General features: G+C 40.2%; 2 protein-coding genes and 1 long non-coding RNA gene across 4 annotated transcripts in view; 2 read left to right on the forward strand and 1 right to left on the reverse strand.

Annotated features, from left to right (window-relative positions):
* LOC123874205 (hemicentin-2-like) overlaps positions 1 to 17,173 on the forward strand; it is a 141,694-nt gene that overhangs the window by 41,077 nt on the left and 83,444 nt on the right. The window contains exon 2 of the mRNA XM_045919450.1: positions 3,556 to 3,639. Within this exon, the coding sequence (XP_045775406.1) occupies positions 3,570 to 3,639 (70 nt within the window). The 5' untranslated portion in view covers positions 3,556 to 3,569. The remainder of the gene's footprint in view (positions 1 to 3,555; positions 3,640 to 17,173) is intronic.
* LOC123874208 lies at positions 8,115 to 10,839 on the reverse strand. The gene is made up of 2 exons (XR_006797855.1): positions 10,780 to 10,839; positions 8,115 to 8,302 (listed from the first exon to the last, which is right to left on the reverse strand). It is a non-coding gene; the product is annotated as an uncharacterized LOC123874208 (long non-coding RNA).
* LOC123874204 lies at positions 12,397 to 15,517 on the forward strand. 2 transcript variants are annotated; one of them, XM_045919448.1, is made up of 2 exons: positions 12,397 to 14,405; positions 14,919 to 15,517. In XM_045919448.1, the coding sequence occupies exons 1-2, from the start codon at positions 12,557 to 12,559 to the stop codon at positions 15,086 to 15,088; spliced, it is 2,019 nt and encodes a 672-aa protein (XP_045775404.1). In that variant the 5' UTR covers positions 12,397 to 12,556; the 3' UTR covers positions 15,089 to 15,517. The 2 variants fall into 2 exon arrangements, with proteins under 2 accessions (XP_045775404.1, XP_045775405.1); XM_045919449.1 differs by having other exon boundaries at positions 12,397 to 13,511.

Here is a 17,173-nt window from a genome sequence, read left to right on the forward strand (position 1 = left end):
ACCGCTCGCCCTCCGCGCACGCTCAGCTCCACTCGCTACTGTTACCACGCTTTGTTGAAATCCAAGAAGTTTTTATTATTGTAACACAAACGGTTTTCTTTTAAAGTAGTTGAAGAAATATTGATTTGAAGAAGGGAAGAAAATCCTGCCACATTTTTCTTCAATCTCGCCACAAGCAACGCATCGACATAGCTTTGTAGCATGGATATAGTCAAAGACTCAGCAGTGAGGTCGATTCCGGAAAACCTCCATCAATCATTATCACTATCGCAATTGTTGTGATTGGCTGAATTCATGGTATTCTTGTAAGTCTTTCCAGAGAGTGACATAAGTTACTCTTTATAGAAAGATAGAAGAAGTCTGCTCAAAGCTTCCATTAAAACTAAAACTACTTTTTGTCTTATTTCTGATGTGTTTTTATTATGTTTTGAACTAGTTGATTCGGCCCAGCTTCGCTCGGGTGGAATTTTTGGGATTCCATTCTAGTGGTAGGTAGGTAGGGGAGGTAGTGGTACGTTAAAACCTATAAAGAAAACCTTTAAGTCGAGTTTCTAGATTTATAAATATGAGTATTAAATTTATTATTGTTTAATATAATAGTTAACATTAAATTATAAGATATTTTTAACCTTGTATGCATTGTGAAACCATTAAAATTCCCCACAAATATGCCTACAATGCTAACGCAGTCTTTTGCCCGCTTACAGCATTCACTCCTCCCAGTCCACATTTGCCGGAGTTCCTTCCGCCGACAACAAAGCGCCTTCCGTCCCTCCGGCCTCCGCGCACAGAGCGACGCAATTACACGTGCTCCAGCTTGAGACGTTGACACGTCTCGAGACGCCGACACTGGGCTTAGTGTAAGGATTTTACATCTCGCCAATTTCATAGCATTTGAAAGTCGAAACGTTATAACGTAAGTGTAAAATGATGCCTCTCTGAAAAATAAATTCTAATCCAATCCAATCCTGTATGCGCCCACAGCTGGACATAGGCCCTCCGAAGAGCGCGCCACCAAACACGGTCCTCCGCCTTCCTCATCCACCCGCTCCCCGCCACCTTATAAAATTATTCCTTAGTAATTATTAAATACTAGATGATGCCCGCGACTTCGTTCGCATAAATTTAGGTTTTTAAAATCCCGTGGGAACTTTTTGATTTTTCGGGATAAAAAGTAGCCTTCCTCGGGATGTAAGAGCTCTGTACCGAATTCCATCACAATCTTAATACTTGAGCTTTAAAGCGAGGCATCATGGTCCACTTTAACGCTAAAGTGTTTCGATGCTCGAATTCTATCAACGTTGGCGAGATGTACAATCTTATGCTAAGCTCAAATACCGTCGAGACATCCACACAGTCGTAATAGCTGGAGAGTCTGTACGCTGATCCCTTTGCCGACAAATATCCATTTCCAGCAAGGAGCATACACTTATCCTTACAATCTCCTGCTTAGCTCAGCGCCTTGCAAATATCTTGTTACGTTATGAAGGCAGCGTGCTTTGTCTATGTGAAGACAGTAATAATTTAGATTGCGCCTATCAGTCAAGCACGGTATTCTACATATTATAGTTTATCATATGCGACAATCATGGATAAGTACATAGAACATAGATTCAGCATACAACATAATTATACTGAATGCATGTAAGCACTACTTATGTTGCTGACTTATCGTGCTCTTAGAGGCAAGGAGGGAAGTTGAATACCTACAGGATTTTCTGGTTTTGACCGCCACGATTCTTAGGTTGAAATCTTAGAGCCCTGTTCAGAAAGTCATAGTGGCGCGTGACGCCAGCAGTCAGCACTATGAGCAGAAACTCACACTTAAGAGGAGTTTCCCTTGCGTTTGGCCAAAACTTTATTCACTCTCGATTGGCAATGACTGTTCAATGAGTGTTGTGTGGTTGTGGTCACTGAACTTGAAACACATTAGAATAGAGCTGGTCATTCGGCGGCCACAGAAGCTCAGCCGGTGTATGTACTTATTGGGTGATTAATATTCAGTTAACTCGGCCAGTTACTGCGATGCGCCGCATATATACCAAACAAAGCGAATAAATAAATATATTTCTTTGTTTCAAAAGGTGAATGCTAATCATATTATACCAAATTGTATAAAATTTGACCTCTATTTTTGTGTGAGTAAAATATTAGTCAATTAACCTTTAACTCTCTCTAACAATACCAACTTAATCAAATCTTAATTAAACTTTAAGAAGCAATTGAAAAAGTTTATGTAATACGTACGAGTACTTACTTTTGGTTATTTTATTTCATGTACCTAAGCAATATTTAATTATATTTAGGTAATATTTTAAGTAGGCACAGTAACTCCAAGAGTCTACCATCACGTTGGGAATCAAATATCTACTACAAGGAGCAGCCGACAAGAAAATCAACAATTATTTTTTAATGCAACCAACATGTTACAATAGCTTTATAGGACAGATTGTAACAGGTAGAAACACAAATTGCGGAAGATTCATTTCTAAACCGTAGCCATGCGTATGAGGAATGATGACGCAAAAAGTTTCGTGCGTGTAGATGAAATGTCAACGACATAAGGACGGAAACTCGCCCGAAATAGGATAAATTCGCAGCTCTCTGATAAATATGTCGTTAATGTGAATGGTCGTCGCGCGGCAACGGAGGCGGCACGCGGCGACATCAGCAGCTGATAACAGTGATAACACGAACGCCCGTATCGTGTCGCACACGCACTACCGTCGATGCGTCACGCTTATCGCGCGATACTAGGTACAAAGGTAAGGGCAGTACCACATACAGCTGTTGAACCGTTGCGTGGAAGTAGACGACTATAAAAATAATCCTTAAACGTGCATCAAACTACGAGTATATCCGTAAACCGCAGCTCACAGCTGTGACTTACGGACGGCTTCCCACGGTGCGTGGTATGCAGTCCAGCCCGCTCCGACACACCATACTATGGTCCGTGTCAGAGCAGGCACGCCGTCGTCGTAGTCCGCGCCTTGTGCGCGGTGCATCCTCAGCCGTGCGTGATAGCCCGCAGAAACACGCACCGTGGGAAGCCAGTATTATATGCTGCGTGCGTAAGTGCCGTAAGATGTCGATAGCGGCGCTTGTCACCCAATAGTTTCGGCGAGTTCGGCGCTCGGGCTGATTTATAGCAGCTGTTATCCCCGACTACTTGCTCAGACCCTAAACTAGTTCGCCGAGAGGTTTTGTATATATCAGATCAACGCCCAAATAGCTTTAAGTAAAACTGATAAAAAATACGCAAAAAATTGGTTTTTTATTTTTTCATCTAATTTTCTGCATCATTCTTCAAAAAGAGCTCGAGCCCCTGGTCCCGGACCCGAAGGTCTCACTGAAGCCTTCATATTTGTGCCAACAGGAACATATATCTAGATCCCATCGAGGTAGCCATACTTGCGTCACTTGCCCGCTTGACGCCGGTGGCCGCTGCACCCGCCATAAGAGGTTGCCTGAACGAGCGTCATCAGGTCTCCTGCCATAGCTTCTAGTACAGCTTATGTATATGAATGTGTGTAACGTGTCGTCCGTTTGTCGCAGGCGGCGCGAGCAGTATGTGCGCGTGCGCGTGGCGGCTGCACGCCTTCACCGCCGCGCTCGTGCTCGCCGCGCATCTCATCAAAGGTCAGTGCCCTCTACTCACCGTTCACGACGCGTGCGACCGACAACACGCAGCATGCTCAGCTGTGTCTGACGAATTACTGGTTTTTTATTTATTTAAAGACTAGCGCTTGGCTGCAATCAGGCCTTCTGGCAGGCTCTGAGGCAGACTAGATGGAGCGCGCTCGCTAAGACATGGTCAATTTTTTTTATATTTTGAGCTTGACAACGTTCATCACATCGTCGTATCATATTATAAGGACACTATTGCAAATGGTCTACTTTTAAGGAGCAATTTTGTGTTATTTTAATACTAATTACCAATTTTATGCAATCCTAAGGTTTACAATGTTGGTAAAGGATTTGAGGGTTACTATGAAAGGATTTATGGGGCATTTATATAATTACAAGCATTAAAATTGCCCCTTAAGTCTTTATTTGCCGGATCTGAATCGTTTCCTATCGAGACATAAGTGAGGTTATGTCCTTTTTGATCAGGAAATGCGATCATAAGGGTATTAAAAGCTTTTACCAAATTAGCCAGCAGTACCATAGCGGATGTATGTCACGGAGTTGTGCAAACCTATTATAAGTGCCAGATTTAATTACAAATGAAAAATGAAGTACCTAAATATTTCACTACGTGGATTTAAACTTATTCCTTTACTTAAATTTATGTTTATGGATATAATGCTACCTATTTTGAATTAACATAAATTCTACATGGATAAAGTAGGTACATATTTAAATTGGATCATTAAAATATATTAGCTATAAATACTTCTCGCTCTACGTAACCACTGAGGTCAGAGATATTTGCAGTTTTACATTATTGGAATGTCATTTTACGTAAAGTACTATAATTAAATTTTACATATTTTAATTCTATTTACATGAGTGAACTGCTTAAGTAAGGCAAAGTCCTAAACATTAAACAATACTACGTCTTCGCTTAAAGTTAACCAATAAATAAATAATGGAAAAGTTTAGTTTTGCGCGCAAGTGAATGTAGGTCATCTTTCCTGTCGCGTGTCGAGCGAGCGCTAAAACTTGCAGCCTTTGAGCGAATATTTGCGCCGAGAGGCTGATCGCGGAACTTTGTTCATCAAACTGCTTTCAACTCCAAACGAATTCTCCTTGGAAAACATTTGTCGATTGCTTTAGCGTATTTAGTACGATGTATGCGACGACATTCAACTTTCTCCTGAATAAAATATTATTGTTATTATGACTTCACTGCTACGATTAGCGCCAATATGGCAAAAACCGGCCAAGTGCAAGTCATATTCGCAGACTGAGGGTTCCGTACTCGGGTATTTTTCCGACATTTTTCACGATAAATCAAAAACTATTATGCATTAAAATAAATAAAAAACTTACTTTAAAAGTTGAAAATATTAATTATATGTTACACATTAACACACACACACACACACACACACACAACACACATACACACACATTTTAATTTTGTTCTTGTGATATAACCACAGATTTACGGTTTTCGGATTATTTCCTTTACTTGTGCTATAAGACCTACCTACCTGCCAAGTTTTGTGATTCTAGGTCAACAGAAAGTATCCTAAAGGTTCTATTGACATGACAGATGGACAGACAGACAGACAACAAAGTGATCCTTTTCGGGTTCCGTTTTTCCTTTTGAGGTACGGAACCCTAAAAATCAAGTCGCTTTAAAAACATGTTGACAATCGTAGGTCCAGCGCGTAATTAATAGACGTTAGTGCTCTTATGACGTTTCAAAACTCTGCCACCGATTTAGAAAGCCGACTAAAAACCAGCCTTCCTTTTCTTTGCTAGACATAGGAAATAATACAGTTTAGTTCGACTAGATAAATAGAACCAACATGTAAGGGATGAAGGGGAGGGGGGCGGGAGAGGAGTCGCTGTCCGCGACGCGTGTTGGTGACAGGGGAAGTGAAAGCAATACATTCGATATCGGCGTCTATTGTACACTGTAAGGATCGTCCTGCTCCCTATAGGAAGATAATTAACTTTTCTGTCTCTTGTATCCATACCTAATACTATCGTTCTGATGTTAAGGATTGTAGTTATTAAAAGTGAGTTAGTTTGGTACATAAAAGTCGATAAACTTGAATGACTGACATTTTATGAATATACAGATTAAGCCGCGATGTGTTTGCATGTACATTTTTCCCTATGACGTAGACCTCAAGTTAGCGGTTTTAACAATATATCAAGACATCTGCGCTGTGTATAATTTTCTTGGTCACTAACTTTGGGTTGATTAGAAAGCTTAGAGTCACTCAACGCGCAATGGTAAGTGAATAAACCTTCCTACTGGGTTGGCAGGCCATACCAAACGAGCCACAGAGAGTCACGTAAAAAAGGAAAATTCAGGAGTTACGATTAAATTAAACGAACTCCGTCTATTAAATATAGTATTTAAAATTAACATATGAAAAACAGTAATAAGATAAAAAATACAATATAGAAATTAACAAATATAAAATCATATACAAATAGAAAAAGCTTAGTACATAATACAGCAAAAGGTGTTACTTTAGAAACAGGTATACGGCGCTTAGATCTGCTAAGCTATTTCAGTTAGCGTTGGTTGCAGGCTACATTTTCCCCAGAAAATATAATATATTTCTGCTTCCATAATCCCACCCTTGTACAACGCAGTAGAGAGATTTTCTACGAGTAATAAAGTTGTACGTAAGATTATAAAACTAACATAGTTAAATTGTAATTTAGTTGCTTGTCGTAGCGGTGACGTAGCGGCGCTACGACGGCTACGGCGCTACGAGCTACGTAAATATAATTATGTTGAGTGGTTTATTATTATCATTTTACATATAAAATACGTAATTACTATGTTATACAAGCCTTCGTTCTAGGCTCCACTCAGTCTGAACTCTGATTAAACTGAGTCTCGAGTTGCCGTCGACTATTTCCTAACAAAGTTGACTGTTTACAGTAAACTTTTGAACTGCGACAGTTTAATATCATTCGGCCGAGTGTGTGACACATACAAATAAACAAACAGAAACACTCGCTATTTAATTTAATAAGAGACCAAGCTGGTGGTAAATTATTCACTTAATGATTCAAAAACAATTTGTTAATTTTTATAAAAATCTATTCTATAAAATTAATTAATTAAATTTTTATATCTGTTACGCGACGCGCAATGCAGATGCATACGAGATAATAATTGCTATCACACATTAGTATGGGAAATTACATATAGTTCACACGTTTGATTCGGCAATTATTAGGGGTCCCTATCCATCAGTCCGTCTGTCAGCGGATTGTATCTCATGAACCGTAATAGATAGAGAGTTGAAATTTTCAAAGAGTGTGTACTATTTCTGCTGCCGTTATAATAACAAATAATAACAATTTAAAAATGGCAACTTAAAAAAAAACTTATAAGATGGTACGGAACCCTTTGTGTGCGGCTGGAAGCGAGCACGACGCGAGCTCGAGCGACCTTTATTACGAAATTCATCTACATAATGATATATCCGATTCCACCGCTCCACTGTGCTGAGCCCCTAAGGAGCATAAAATACATCGAATAGGATCGAAGAATCGTTATCAAAGCGATCAAATTGACCGAACACAATTTAATTGCGAACGAGTGAAGCGAATGATCGCTTTCAATAAATATCAACTTTGGCATAAAGTGCTTTCTTTGTCGAGGCTATTTCCCTGATAGTCCGATTTTCTAAGAAACAAAATATGAACGATAAAATAGTGTTAGCATGTACCTTTAGCGTACGCATATCGGTAGCTTGTGCCGACAGATAACAATATCAGTCCTAAAGATATCAGTAATTGCTAAGAAACGTAAAAATATTACTCAAACTATAAGGAAAGTAAGCAATAATTTACGTAGTACCTTTAGCAGCTAGTGCCTATAAATAGGCCGTCAGCATAAGCTGGCAAATGTACGGGTACGTACATGAATAGTACAGACTAACCTACTGTATCCCATACATTTTGTGTCTCAGAAAATAAGTTGTTCGCGCCGCTAGGATGAGTGTATACCTAGATATATGTGTCGAGTGACGTGACGTGTATACAGTGCTTAAATGAGAACCCCGACATTCGAAATGCGGTCAGATAGACAGCTACGCGCCGCCTGTGCGTCCACCATGTTACTTATTCTCAATTCTGTACAGTAGTAATAAAATGCTTTAAACAACATTAGTTGTTATTCGAGCTTGTTCGACACCTATCCTGAACAAGAAATGGCGACCGTGACAGGACCTGCAATTTCGGATAGCGAAGTTTTGGCGAAGAAATCCACTTGCATCTAAAGTGCCACGCCACGCCTCAACGAGACTACGATCCGCGAGCCGACTTCGATCGAAGACTGGGATCTTGTGATGTGTCTACCTATTCAGCCGACGAGGTCTACAGCAGCTTGGAAGATCGAGAACCGGCAAGGAGCATCAAGCAATGGACGTGGCCTGTTAAATCGAGTGAGCCAGTTCCTTTTCTTCGTCCCTAATTTGTCCCCTTCAGTCTGTGCAGGCAATGAATTTAGACCCTAAAGGCATAAAATATTTTCTATTATGTGCATAAATCAATGTAATAGTGAATATTAAGCCTACATCTAGTCTAATTGCATAGAAAATCATTAAGATTACCCATCTATTTTATGGCTGTGCACAATCTATAGGTATTTAATTACCTACTTAGTTAGTACTTACACTACCCTATCTTGCGTAGCTCTAAGTTAGGATGGTTGATAGCTGGTCCTATAGGCCCTAGTAAAAGGGCACATAAATCTGAGCCTTCTCAAGAAACTTCTTGCAACTTAGTTAGTTGCGACTCAGATTTATCTAACGAAATTACGAAATTTTGGGAACTTGAGAAAGTGCCTACTAAGACCATCTATAAAGAAGAGAAGCATCTTTGCGAACAGCATCTTCTCCAAAACACTTACCGCTGTGATGATGGCCATTTTTGCGTAAAAATCCCGCTTCGTTGTGACAAGGATTGTTTAGGGAATTCTTATGCATTGGCAGGAAGAAGTATTTTTAACCTTGAAGGGCGCTTCAATAAACAGCCTTTACTCAAGCAATCATATGTAGAATTCATGAGGGAGTATGCAGACCTTAAGCATTTATCTGTATACGACAAACCCCTATCAGAATCTTCATTTTATCTGCCTCATCATCCAGTTCTTCTAAAACTAACCAGTAAATCGACTACAACTGAAATTTCTGAACTTAATTCCCATGCCCCTACATCACAGAACCCAGCTTATTTAGTTTCATGTGGTGTGCAGCCCTCTTGCGTGAACCAATGTGAGTTATGGTGGCATGGATCGACTTACCTTTTAAAGCCAAAAGCGTCTTGGCCCGCACAAGAACGTGGCATTAAAAACCTACGTGGAATCAGAACACTCGCAGTGGAGGCCCAGAAACCTTTCTTTGATTTAACTAGAATTTCAAAATTGCCTATTTTACAACGCATTTATGCCTGGGTGCTTCGATGTATCAATAACGTAAGAAAGTCCAAAAATAGATTGACTGGTCTATTGCAAGCTTCCGAACTTGATAATTCCATGTGTGCTCCAGTGAAGATTTCACAAGGTCAGTCTTTGCAAACGAATTGACACTTTTGTCTAGCAATAAGCAGTTTAAAGAAAATTCACTTCTATCTTCATTGGACACCGTTATTGATGCAAAGGGTATACTCCGCGTAGGTGGCCGTCTTTCTATGTCCGATTTTAATTACGACAAAAAATGTCCAACTTTATTATATGCTGACAGTCATCTAACTAAGATTTTATTTTATAACGAGCGTGATCGTCTAAAATCTGGGGAGTTTCAAGACTCTGTACAAGACTTTGTATTCAAACAGAATATTGAGTTTGAGTTCTCCCTCGTATACGCTCTTAACTTCAGTGGTTTGTGGGAGGCCGGCATAAAGGCAACTAAATTTCATCCAAAAAGAGTAATGGACACAACCAACTTAACTTTCGAGGAATTATCTTCATTGTTTGCACAGGTTGAGTCAATCCTCAACAGCCGGCCCCTCTGTCCTCTCAGTCCTTCCCCAAATGATCTCCAGTGTCTCACACCCGGGCACTTTCTGATTGGCAGGCCACTTACGTCCTTGCCGAGTCCACCTCAACTGGAAATCAACACCAACCGACTCGACCGATTTCAACGGCTGGAGCAGGCGCGCCGGCACTTTTGGAAGCGATGGGCTAACGAGTATGTGGCCGAACTACAAAGGCGCACGAAGTGGCGCACAAGGTGTACAACATTGAAGGTACACGACCTAGTTTTGCTGAAGGAGCCAAGCGCGCCTACGCTCTGCTGACGCCTTAGCAGAGTGACACAACTGCATCCCGGCGCTGATGACGTGCCCCGCGTTGCAGACATCTCCACCGCTCAGGGCATTGTGCGACGGGCCCTTAATCAGATCTGCCTGTTGCCAACTTCTTGCTCTTGAAAGGATCTTTCAAGGGCCGGGAGGATGTTCGCGCCGCTAGGATGAGTGTATACCTAGATATATGTGTCGAGTGACGTGACGTGTATACAGTGCTTAAATGAGAACCCCGACATTCGAAATGCGGTCAGATAGACAGCTACGCGCCGCCTGTGCGTCCACCATGTTACTTATTCTCAATTCTGTACAGTAGTAATAAAATGCTTTAAACAACATTAGTTGTTATTCGAGCTTGTTCGACACCTATCCTGAACAAGAAATGGCGACCGTGACAGGACCTGCAATTTCGGATAGCGAAGTTTTGGCGAAGAAATCCACTTGCATCTAAAGTGCCACGCCACGCCTCAACGAGACTACGATCCGCGAGCCGACTTCGATCGAAGACTGGGATCTTGTGATGTGTCTACCTATTCAGCCGACGAGGTCTACAGCAGCTTGGAAGATCGAGAACCGGCAAGGAGCATCAAGCAATGGACGTGGCCTGTTAAATCGAGTGAGCCAGTTCCTTTTCTTCGTCCCTAATTTGTCCCCTTCAGTCTGTGCAGGCAATGAATTTAGACCCTAAAGGCATAAAATATTTTCTATTATGTGCATAAATCAATGTAATAGTGAATATTAAGCCTACATCTAGTCTAATTGCATAGAAAATCATTAAGATTACCCATCTATTTTATGGCTGTGCACAATCTATAGGTATTTAATTACCTACTTAGTGCTTTTCGTAAGCGCCTTTACCTAAATAAACATTTATTTTAGGACTTCTTTGCTTACGAAGCTAATAAGCACTGTCTTTCAAACTTAATTGCCTTAAAATAACAATTAAGTTAATCCAAACTGTGAACTGTGGGTAATCTATACTTACCAACCTAGTGCTTTCGTAAGTGCCTTTACCTAAATAAACATTTATTTTAGGACTTCTTTGCTTACGAAGCTAATAAGCACTGCCTTTAAAACTTATTTGCCTAATGTAAATAATCTATAGGTACCTAATTACCTACCTAGTGCTTTTCGTGAGTGCCTATACCTAAATAAACATTTATTTTAGGACTTCTTTGCTTACGAAGCTAATAAGCACTGCCTTTGAAACTTATTTTCCTAATAATAACAATTAAGTTCCAACTGTGAACACTGAACATCTATAATTACCTACCTAGTGCCTTTCGTAAGCGCCTTCATACCTAAATAATAATTTATTTATGGTCTTCTTTGCTTACGAACCTAATAAGCACCTATCTTTAAATTTTATTTGGTTTAAAACAACAGTTAAATGCCAAACTTGTTAAAATATACCTAAGTAACTACTTACTTATTTTGTTTTACGCCTCATTTGCAAGGCTTAGATCCATTTTACTCATTCTTTATTTAAATTGCTATTTACATGCAAACATTAACGCAATTATAAGTAAATTAAACCTAAAACTCAATTCTATCTACCTACTTATTTTTATTGTTTACGAGTTACGACTACAGTGTTGCGTCATATCAATTTCAGCGATTCAGCGCTTCCTTTCGAACAACGTCTACGCGTACGGTGCATCTACAAGCGCGCTTGCAGCGGCTGAATTTGCATCGTGCGACCTTGATCGTAGCCGCGAGCCTGCCTCTCACCGGCCGGCTCGAGTCAACGCATCGAAGTATAGGAGCGTATCGTACCTACCATTTTTATATTTTATTAATAACACAGTAACACTACTTAATTAAAATGTCGCTAAGCGAACAGAGTCTTGATACTAACCTAAGAGAATTAACAGCAAAACGTAGCTCATTTAAAGGCCGACTCACTAAGTTTAAAAATAACTTAGACGTTTTGTCTAGTTGCAAGTCGATTTCGCCAGTCGAAGTCAGCAAATTATCAATTAAATTAAGCCGATTTGAAACATTGTTTACGGATTTCGATGAGCTACAAACGCAAATAGAGGTTCTTAATGTAGAAGACCAAGACGCGGAATTAAATATTCGCGAAACTATTGAGCAAGACTTTTGCTATTGCATCGCGACTGCCCAGCAATTAATTGATACGAATTCTACTCCAAAGAAACAAAATAATTCATCGCATTCTTGTCATGATCACGACGAATGCGACGGGTTGTTGGGTTTTAAGTTACCAACTATTAAAATTTCAAACTTTGATGGTTCTTATTACAAATGGCTGGAATTTAAGGACACCTTTGTGTCTCTAGTCCATGATAATACTAGAATAAAAGATATACACAAGTTTTATTATTTGAATTCATACCTAGAAGGAGAGGCCGCCCGCGTGATAAGTAATTTGGAAGTAAGTGATAAAAATTATAGTAAGGCATGGCAGCTTCTTTGCGAGCGTTATGATAACAAGCGCCAATTGATAAATAATCACTTAAAGGCTTTGCTCAGTGTAGATACGGTTCGCGAAACCGAGAAATCTTTTCGTTTTATTATAGACCATGTCACTAAAAACTTGCGTGCCCTTCACACATTAGGGTTGCCTACTGAAAGTTGGGACATGCTTATAATTTTTCTTATTTCTCAAAAGCTAGACCCCACCACAAGTTTGAAGTGGGAAGAAAGCAGAAGTTCATTGAAGGACATCCCTACACTAGATGATTTCTTCCAATTTCTAAAAAATAGGGCAGATGTATTTGAGACAATTAAAAGTAAACGTCGCAGTTCCACAGAACCCTCACCAAAAGGTAAAAGGGAGTTTACTAAATCATTCTCAGCGACCAGTTCACCTTCTAAATCTAAAGTTAATTTTGTCTGTCCAGTTTGTAAAGGTAAACATCGTATTTACGAGTGCTTGACCTTCAAGAATAAATCTCCAGAAGATAGATCTGCACTCGTATCTTCTCTAAATCTTTGCCGGAATTGCCTCCGCAAGGATCACACCGTGGACCAGTGCCGCCTGCCTGGTGGTGGCTGTAAGACCTGTAACCGACGGCACAATTCACTGATCCACGTCAACGTCTCCGAATGTGAAGAAGAACCAGCACTAGAGACTGTTACCATGTCATCCACGTCGGTGACTGAAGTTCTACTATGCACCGCACTAGTTGATTTGTTTAATCCGTCTACTAATGAAAAGGTCACAGTGCGTGCTCTTCTTGACAGCGGAAGCCAGTCCTCATTCCTGACCACAGCTGTCAAACAAGGTCTTGGCTTACCTTCTCAAAAAATCGATACCAAGATCATTGGTATCGGTGACACCAAACTAAATGTTTTATCAGAACGATGTTTAGTACACATTAAATCAAAACATTCCTCTTTCAATACGACGATATCTTGTTTAGTTTTGCCTAAGCTTACAGGTCAATTGCCTAAGATTGCCTTCGATATTACAAGATTGAATATTTCCAATTTTCAGCTGGCGGATCCAACATTTAACATTCCCTCTGATATTGATGTTATTCTGGGCGCAGAGCTGTTCTGGTGTATCATTGGCACTGAACAGCGTTCTCTTGGTAAGCACTACCCTATCTTGCGTAGCTCTAAGTTAGGATGGTTGATAGCTGGTCCTATAGGCCCTAGTAAAAGGGCACATAAATCTGAGCCTTCTCAAGAAACTTCTTGCAACTTAGTTAGTTGCGACTCAGATTTATCTAACGAAATTACGAAATTTTGGGAACTTGAGAAAGTGCCTACTAAGACCATCTATAAAGAAGAGAAGCATCTTTGCGAACAGCATCTTCTCCAAAACACTTACCGCTGTGATGATGGCCATTTTTGCGTAAAAATCCCGCTTCGTTGTGACAAGGATTGTTTAGGGAATTCTTATGCATTGGCAGGAAGAAGTATTTTTAACCTTGAAGGGCGCTTCAATAAACAGCCTTTACTCAAGCAATCATATGTAGAATTCATGAGGGAGTATGCAGACCTTAAGCATTTATCTGTATACGACAAACCCCTATCAGAATCTTCATTTTATCTGCCTCATCATCCAGTTCTTCTAAAACTAACCAGTAAATCGACTACAACTGAAATTTCTGAACTTAATTCCCATGCCCCTACATCACAGAACCCAGCTTATTTAGTTTCATGTGGTGTGCAGCCCTCTTGCGTGAACCAATGTGAGTTATGGTGGCATGGATCGACTTACCTTTTAAAGCCAAAAGCGTCTTGGCCCGCACAAGAACGTGGCATTAAAAACCTACGTGGAATCAGAACACTCGCAGTGGAGGCCCAGAAACCTTTCTTTGATTTAACTAGAATTTCAAAATTGCCTATTTTACAACGCATTTATGCCTGGGTGCTTCGATGTATCAATAACGTAAGAAAGTCCAAAAATAGATTGACTGGTCTATTGCAAGCTTCCGAACTTGATAATTCCATGTGTGCTCCAGTGAAGATTTCACAAGGTCAGTCTTTGCAAACGAATTGACACTTTTGTCTAGCAATAAGCAGTTTAAAGAAAATTCACTTCTATCTTCATTGGACACCGTTATTGATGCAAAGGGTATACTCCGCGTAGGTGGCCGTCTTTCTATGTCCGATTTTAATTACGACAAAAAATGTCCAACTTTATTATATGCTGACAGTCATCTAACTAAGATTTTATTTTATAACGAGCGTGATCGTCTAAAATCTGGGGAGTTTCAAGACTCTGTACAAGACTTTGTATTCAAACAGAATATTGAGTTTGAGTTCTCCCTCGTATACGCTCTTAACTTCAGTGGTTTGTGGGAGGCCGGCATAAAGGCAACTAAATTTCATCCAAAAAGAGTAATGGACACAACCAACTTAACTTTCGAGGAATTATCTTCATTGTTTGCACAGGTTGAGTCAATCCTCAACAGCCGGCCCCTCTGTCCTCTCAGTCCTTCCCCAAATGATCTCCAGTGTCTCACACCCGGGCACTTTCTGATTGGCAGGCCACTTACGTCCTTGCCGAGTCCACCTCAACTGGAAATCAACACCAACCGACTCGACCGATTTCAACGGCTGGAGCAGGCGCGCCGGCACTTTTGGAAGCGATGGGCTAACGAGTATGTGGCCGAACTACAAAGGCGCACGAAGTGGCGCACAAGGTGTACAACATTGAAGGTACACGACCTAGTTTTGCTGAAGGAGCCAAGCGCGCCTACGCTCTGCTGACGCCTTAGCAGAGTGACACAACTGCATCCCGGCGCTGATGACGTGCCCCGCGTTGCAGACATCTCCACCGCTCAGGGCATTGTGCGACGGGCCCTTAATCAGATCTGCCTGTTGCCAACTTCTTGCTCTTGAAAGGATCTTTCAAGGGCCGGGAGGATGTTCGCGCCGCTAGGATGAGTGTATACCTAGATATATGTGTCGAGTGACGTGACGTGTATACAGTGCTTAAATGAGAACCCCGACATTCGAAATGCGGTCAGATAGACAGCTACGCGCCGCCTGTGCGTCCACCATGTTACTTATTCTCAATTCTGTACAGTAGTAATAAAATGCTTTAAACAACATTAGTTGTTATTCGAGCTTGTTCGACACCTATCCTGAACATAAGTCATGTCAGCCAGCCCCGGGGTCTTGTTGTATAAAGCCAGCAATAGCAAGTACTTAGTTTGTCAATCGTATAAACTTTTATTTTAGCAGTCATTTAGCGAGCGAGCGCGAGGAAGGCTCGATGTACGAAACTTTACTTGTCGATTGCGTTTTTGGGAAAATTTATTGCTGTTCGGTTTAAAGTTTCAACTGAAATAAGTTATTAAAATATAGTAGGTAATTAATGTCGCAATAAATTATTTATCGCTATGATTATGATCTCGAAATTGTTTGATGGGAGTTACATTTAAATTGTGGTTTCGCAGTAACCACACTTAAAATGTTTGCACGTTATTTTATCGTAGGTGTCGTATGACGTTTTTATTTTTTACCTGACTGTGGCAAAGACAAAAGGAAGGATTGTGATTTTAGCAGTCTATATATGTATGTATCTTTGTATCCAGATTCTATGTGTTCCCCCGTAGCGCCTAAACTACTGGGCCAATTTTGGTGAATAAGGTATCAATTGTTTCGTTGTAAAGATCCGGGTGACATAGGCTACATTTTATACGAAAAAAATGACATAACGGATGTCACATCAAAAAAAGTGGAGGTCTACAAAAAAAATTTTTTGCTATCTCATCGAGTGGGATGTCAAATGAAAGAAGAGAAAATTTTAAGCCCATGTATGTAAATGTACAATAATATCAAAATATACCAAGTGACGGAAAAACTATTTTATTCTAATATTTCATTGTTTATTAAGATGACGCAGTCGGGTTTTAGTTTTCAACTTTATTTAACTAAGTTAAGGTGACTACTGAGCTAAAGGTGTGTCATCACGTAACACTCCCTTAAGTAATATTATAGACAAGTAAACAAAGAATGAGGTTGGATTTTTTGAAATTTTACGCGATAACGAATAAAGTGGAAGAATACGTATTTATTTTAAAAATGCGTTGTACAAAAATGTGTGTACGTTTTTACTTATTAGAAATGAAATTCTAAGTGCGCTTGAGTAATTTAAACACGTGCATTCCTATAATTTTTTTATGACAGAAGTGCGTGTCAGAAGTTCATGCGGTAGTTAAGAGGATACTTGTCAACGATCCCCCGTCGATTTCCTACGTATGATATTATTGTTCTTATCTCTATCTGCCCTGGTTCGTGCATTCTCGGTTCCTAGATCGGTACATTTGTGATAACCAATTCAAATTGCTGTGATTGGCTGAACTTACCATGTTCTTGCTGCGACAGTGCCACTAGCCACTAGCGGAACAATGTTAGCCGGTCAGAAATGATTGCAATTAGTCAACCTGTTTGACGTCCGTGTTCTGTTTTTGATTACAAAAAAGCAAAAATTGTTGTTGCGATCATCAATTTTAGCAAATAGTGAAAGAGAGTCGGCCAATCAGAGGTCACAACTACCGCCACACTTTCTGTCAAACTTTGGCAGTAGGCCTGCCGGAGTAATGAAAACAATTTTTCATTACTCGGCAATTATTCTAGGAAGTAGGGTTGCCACCTGCCTCTTTTTGATTTACAGGCTACCACCATCAAAAATACGGGGTTTAGATTTGTTTACGGGAGACATTGTTTTTTATTTATTATTGTATTGTTTATTATTGTATTTGAAGAAATAGGCGGTGGTTCTCTCTGAAAGCCT

The sequence above is a fragment of the Maniola jurtina genome, chromosome 18, assembly GCF_905333055.1.
Source record: "Maniola jurtina chromosome 18, ilManJurt1.1, whole genome shotgun sequence".
NCBI classification, from domain to species: Eukaryota; Metazoa; Arthropoda; class Insecta; order Lepidoptera; family Nymphalidae; genus Maniola; species Maniola jurtina.

Excerpts from the sequence above, each read along its gene's own strand:
- LOC123874204 (XM_045919448.1), top strand. The coding sequence starts at position 12,557 with ATGCTTATAATTTTTCTTATTTCTCAAAAGCTAGACCCCACCACAAGT. Across the intron at positions 14,406-14,918 it reads TCCAGTGAAGATTTCACAAG|GCCACTTACGTCCTTGCCGA; the intron begins GTCAGTCTTTGC and ends TCTGATTGGCAG.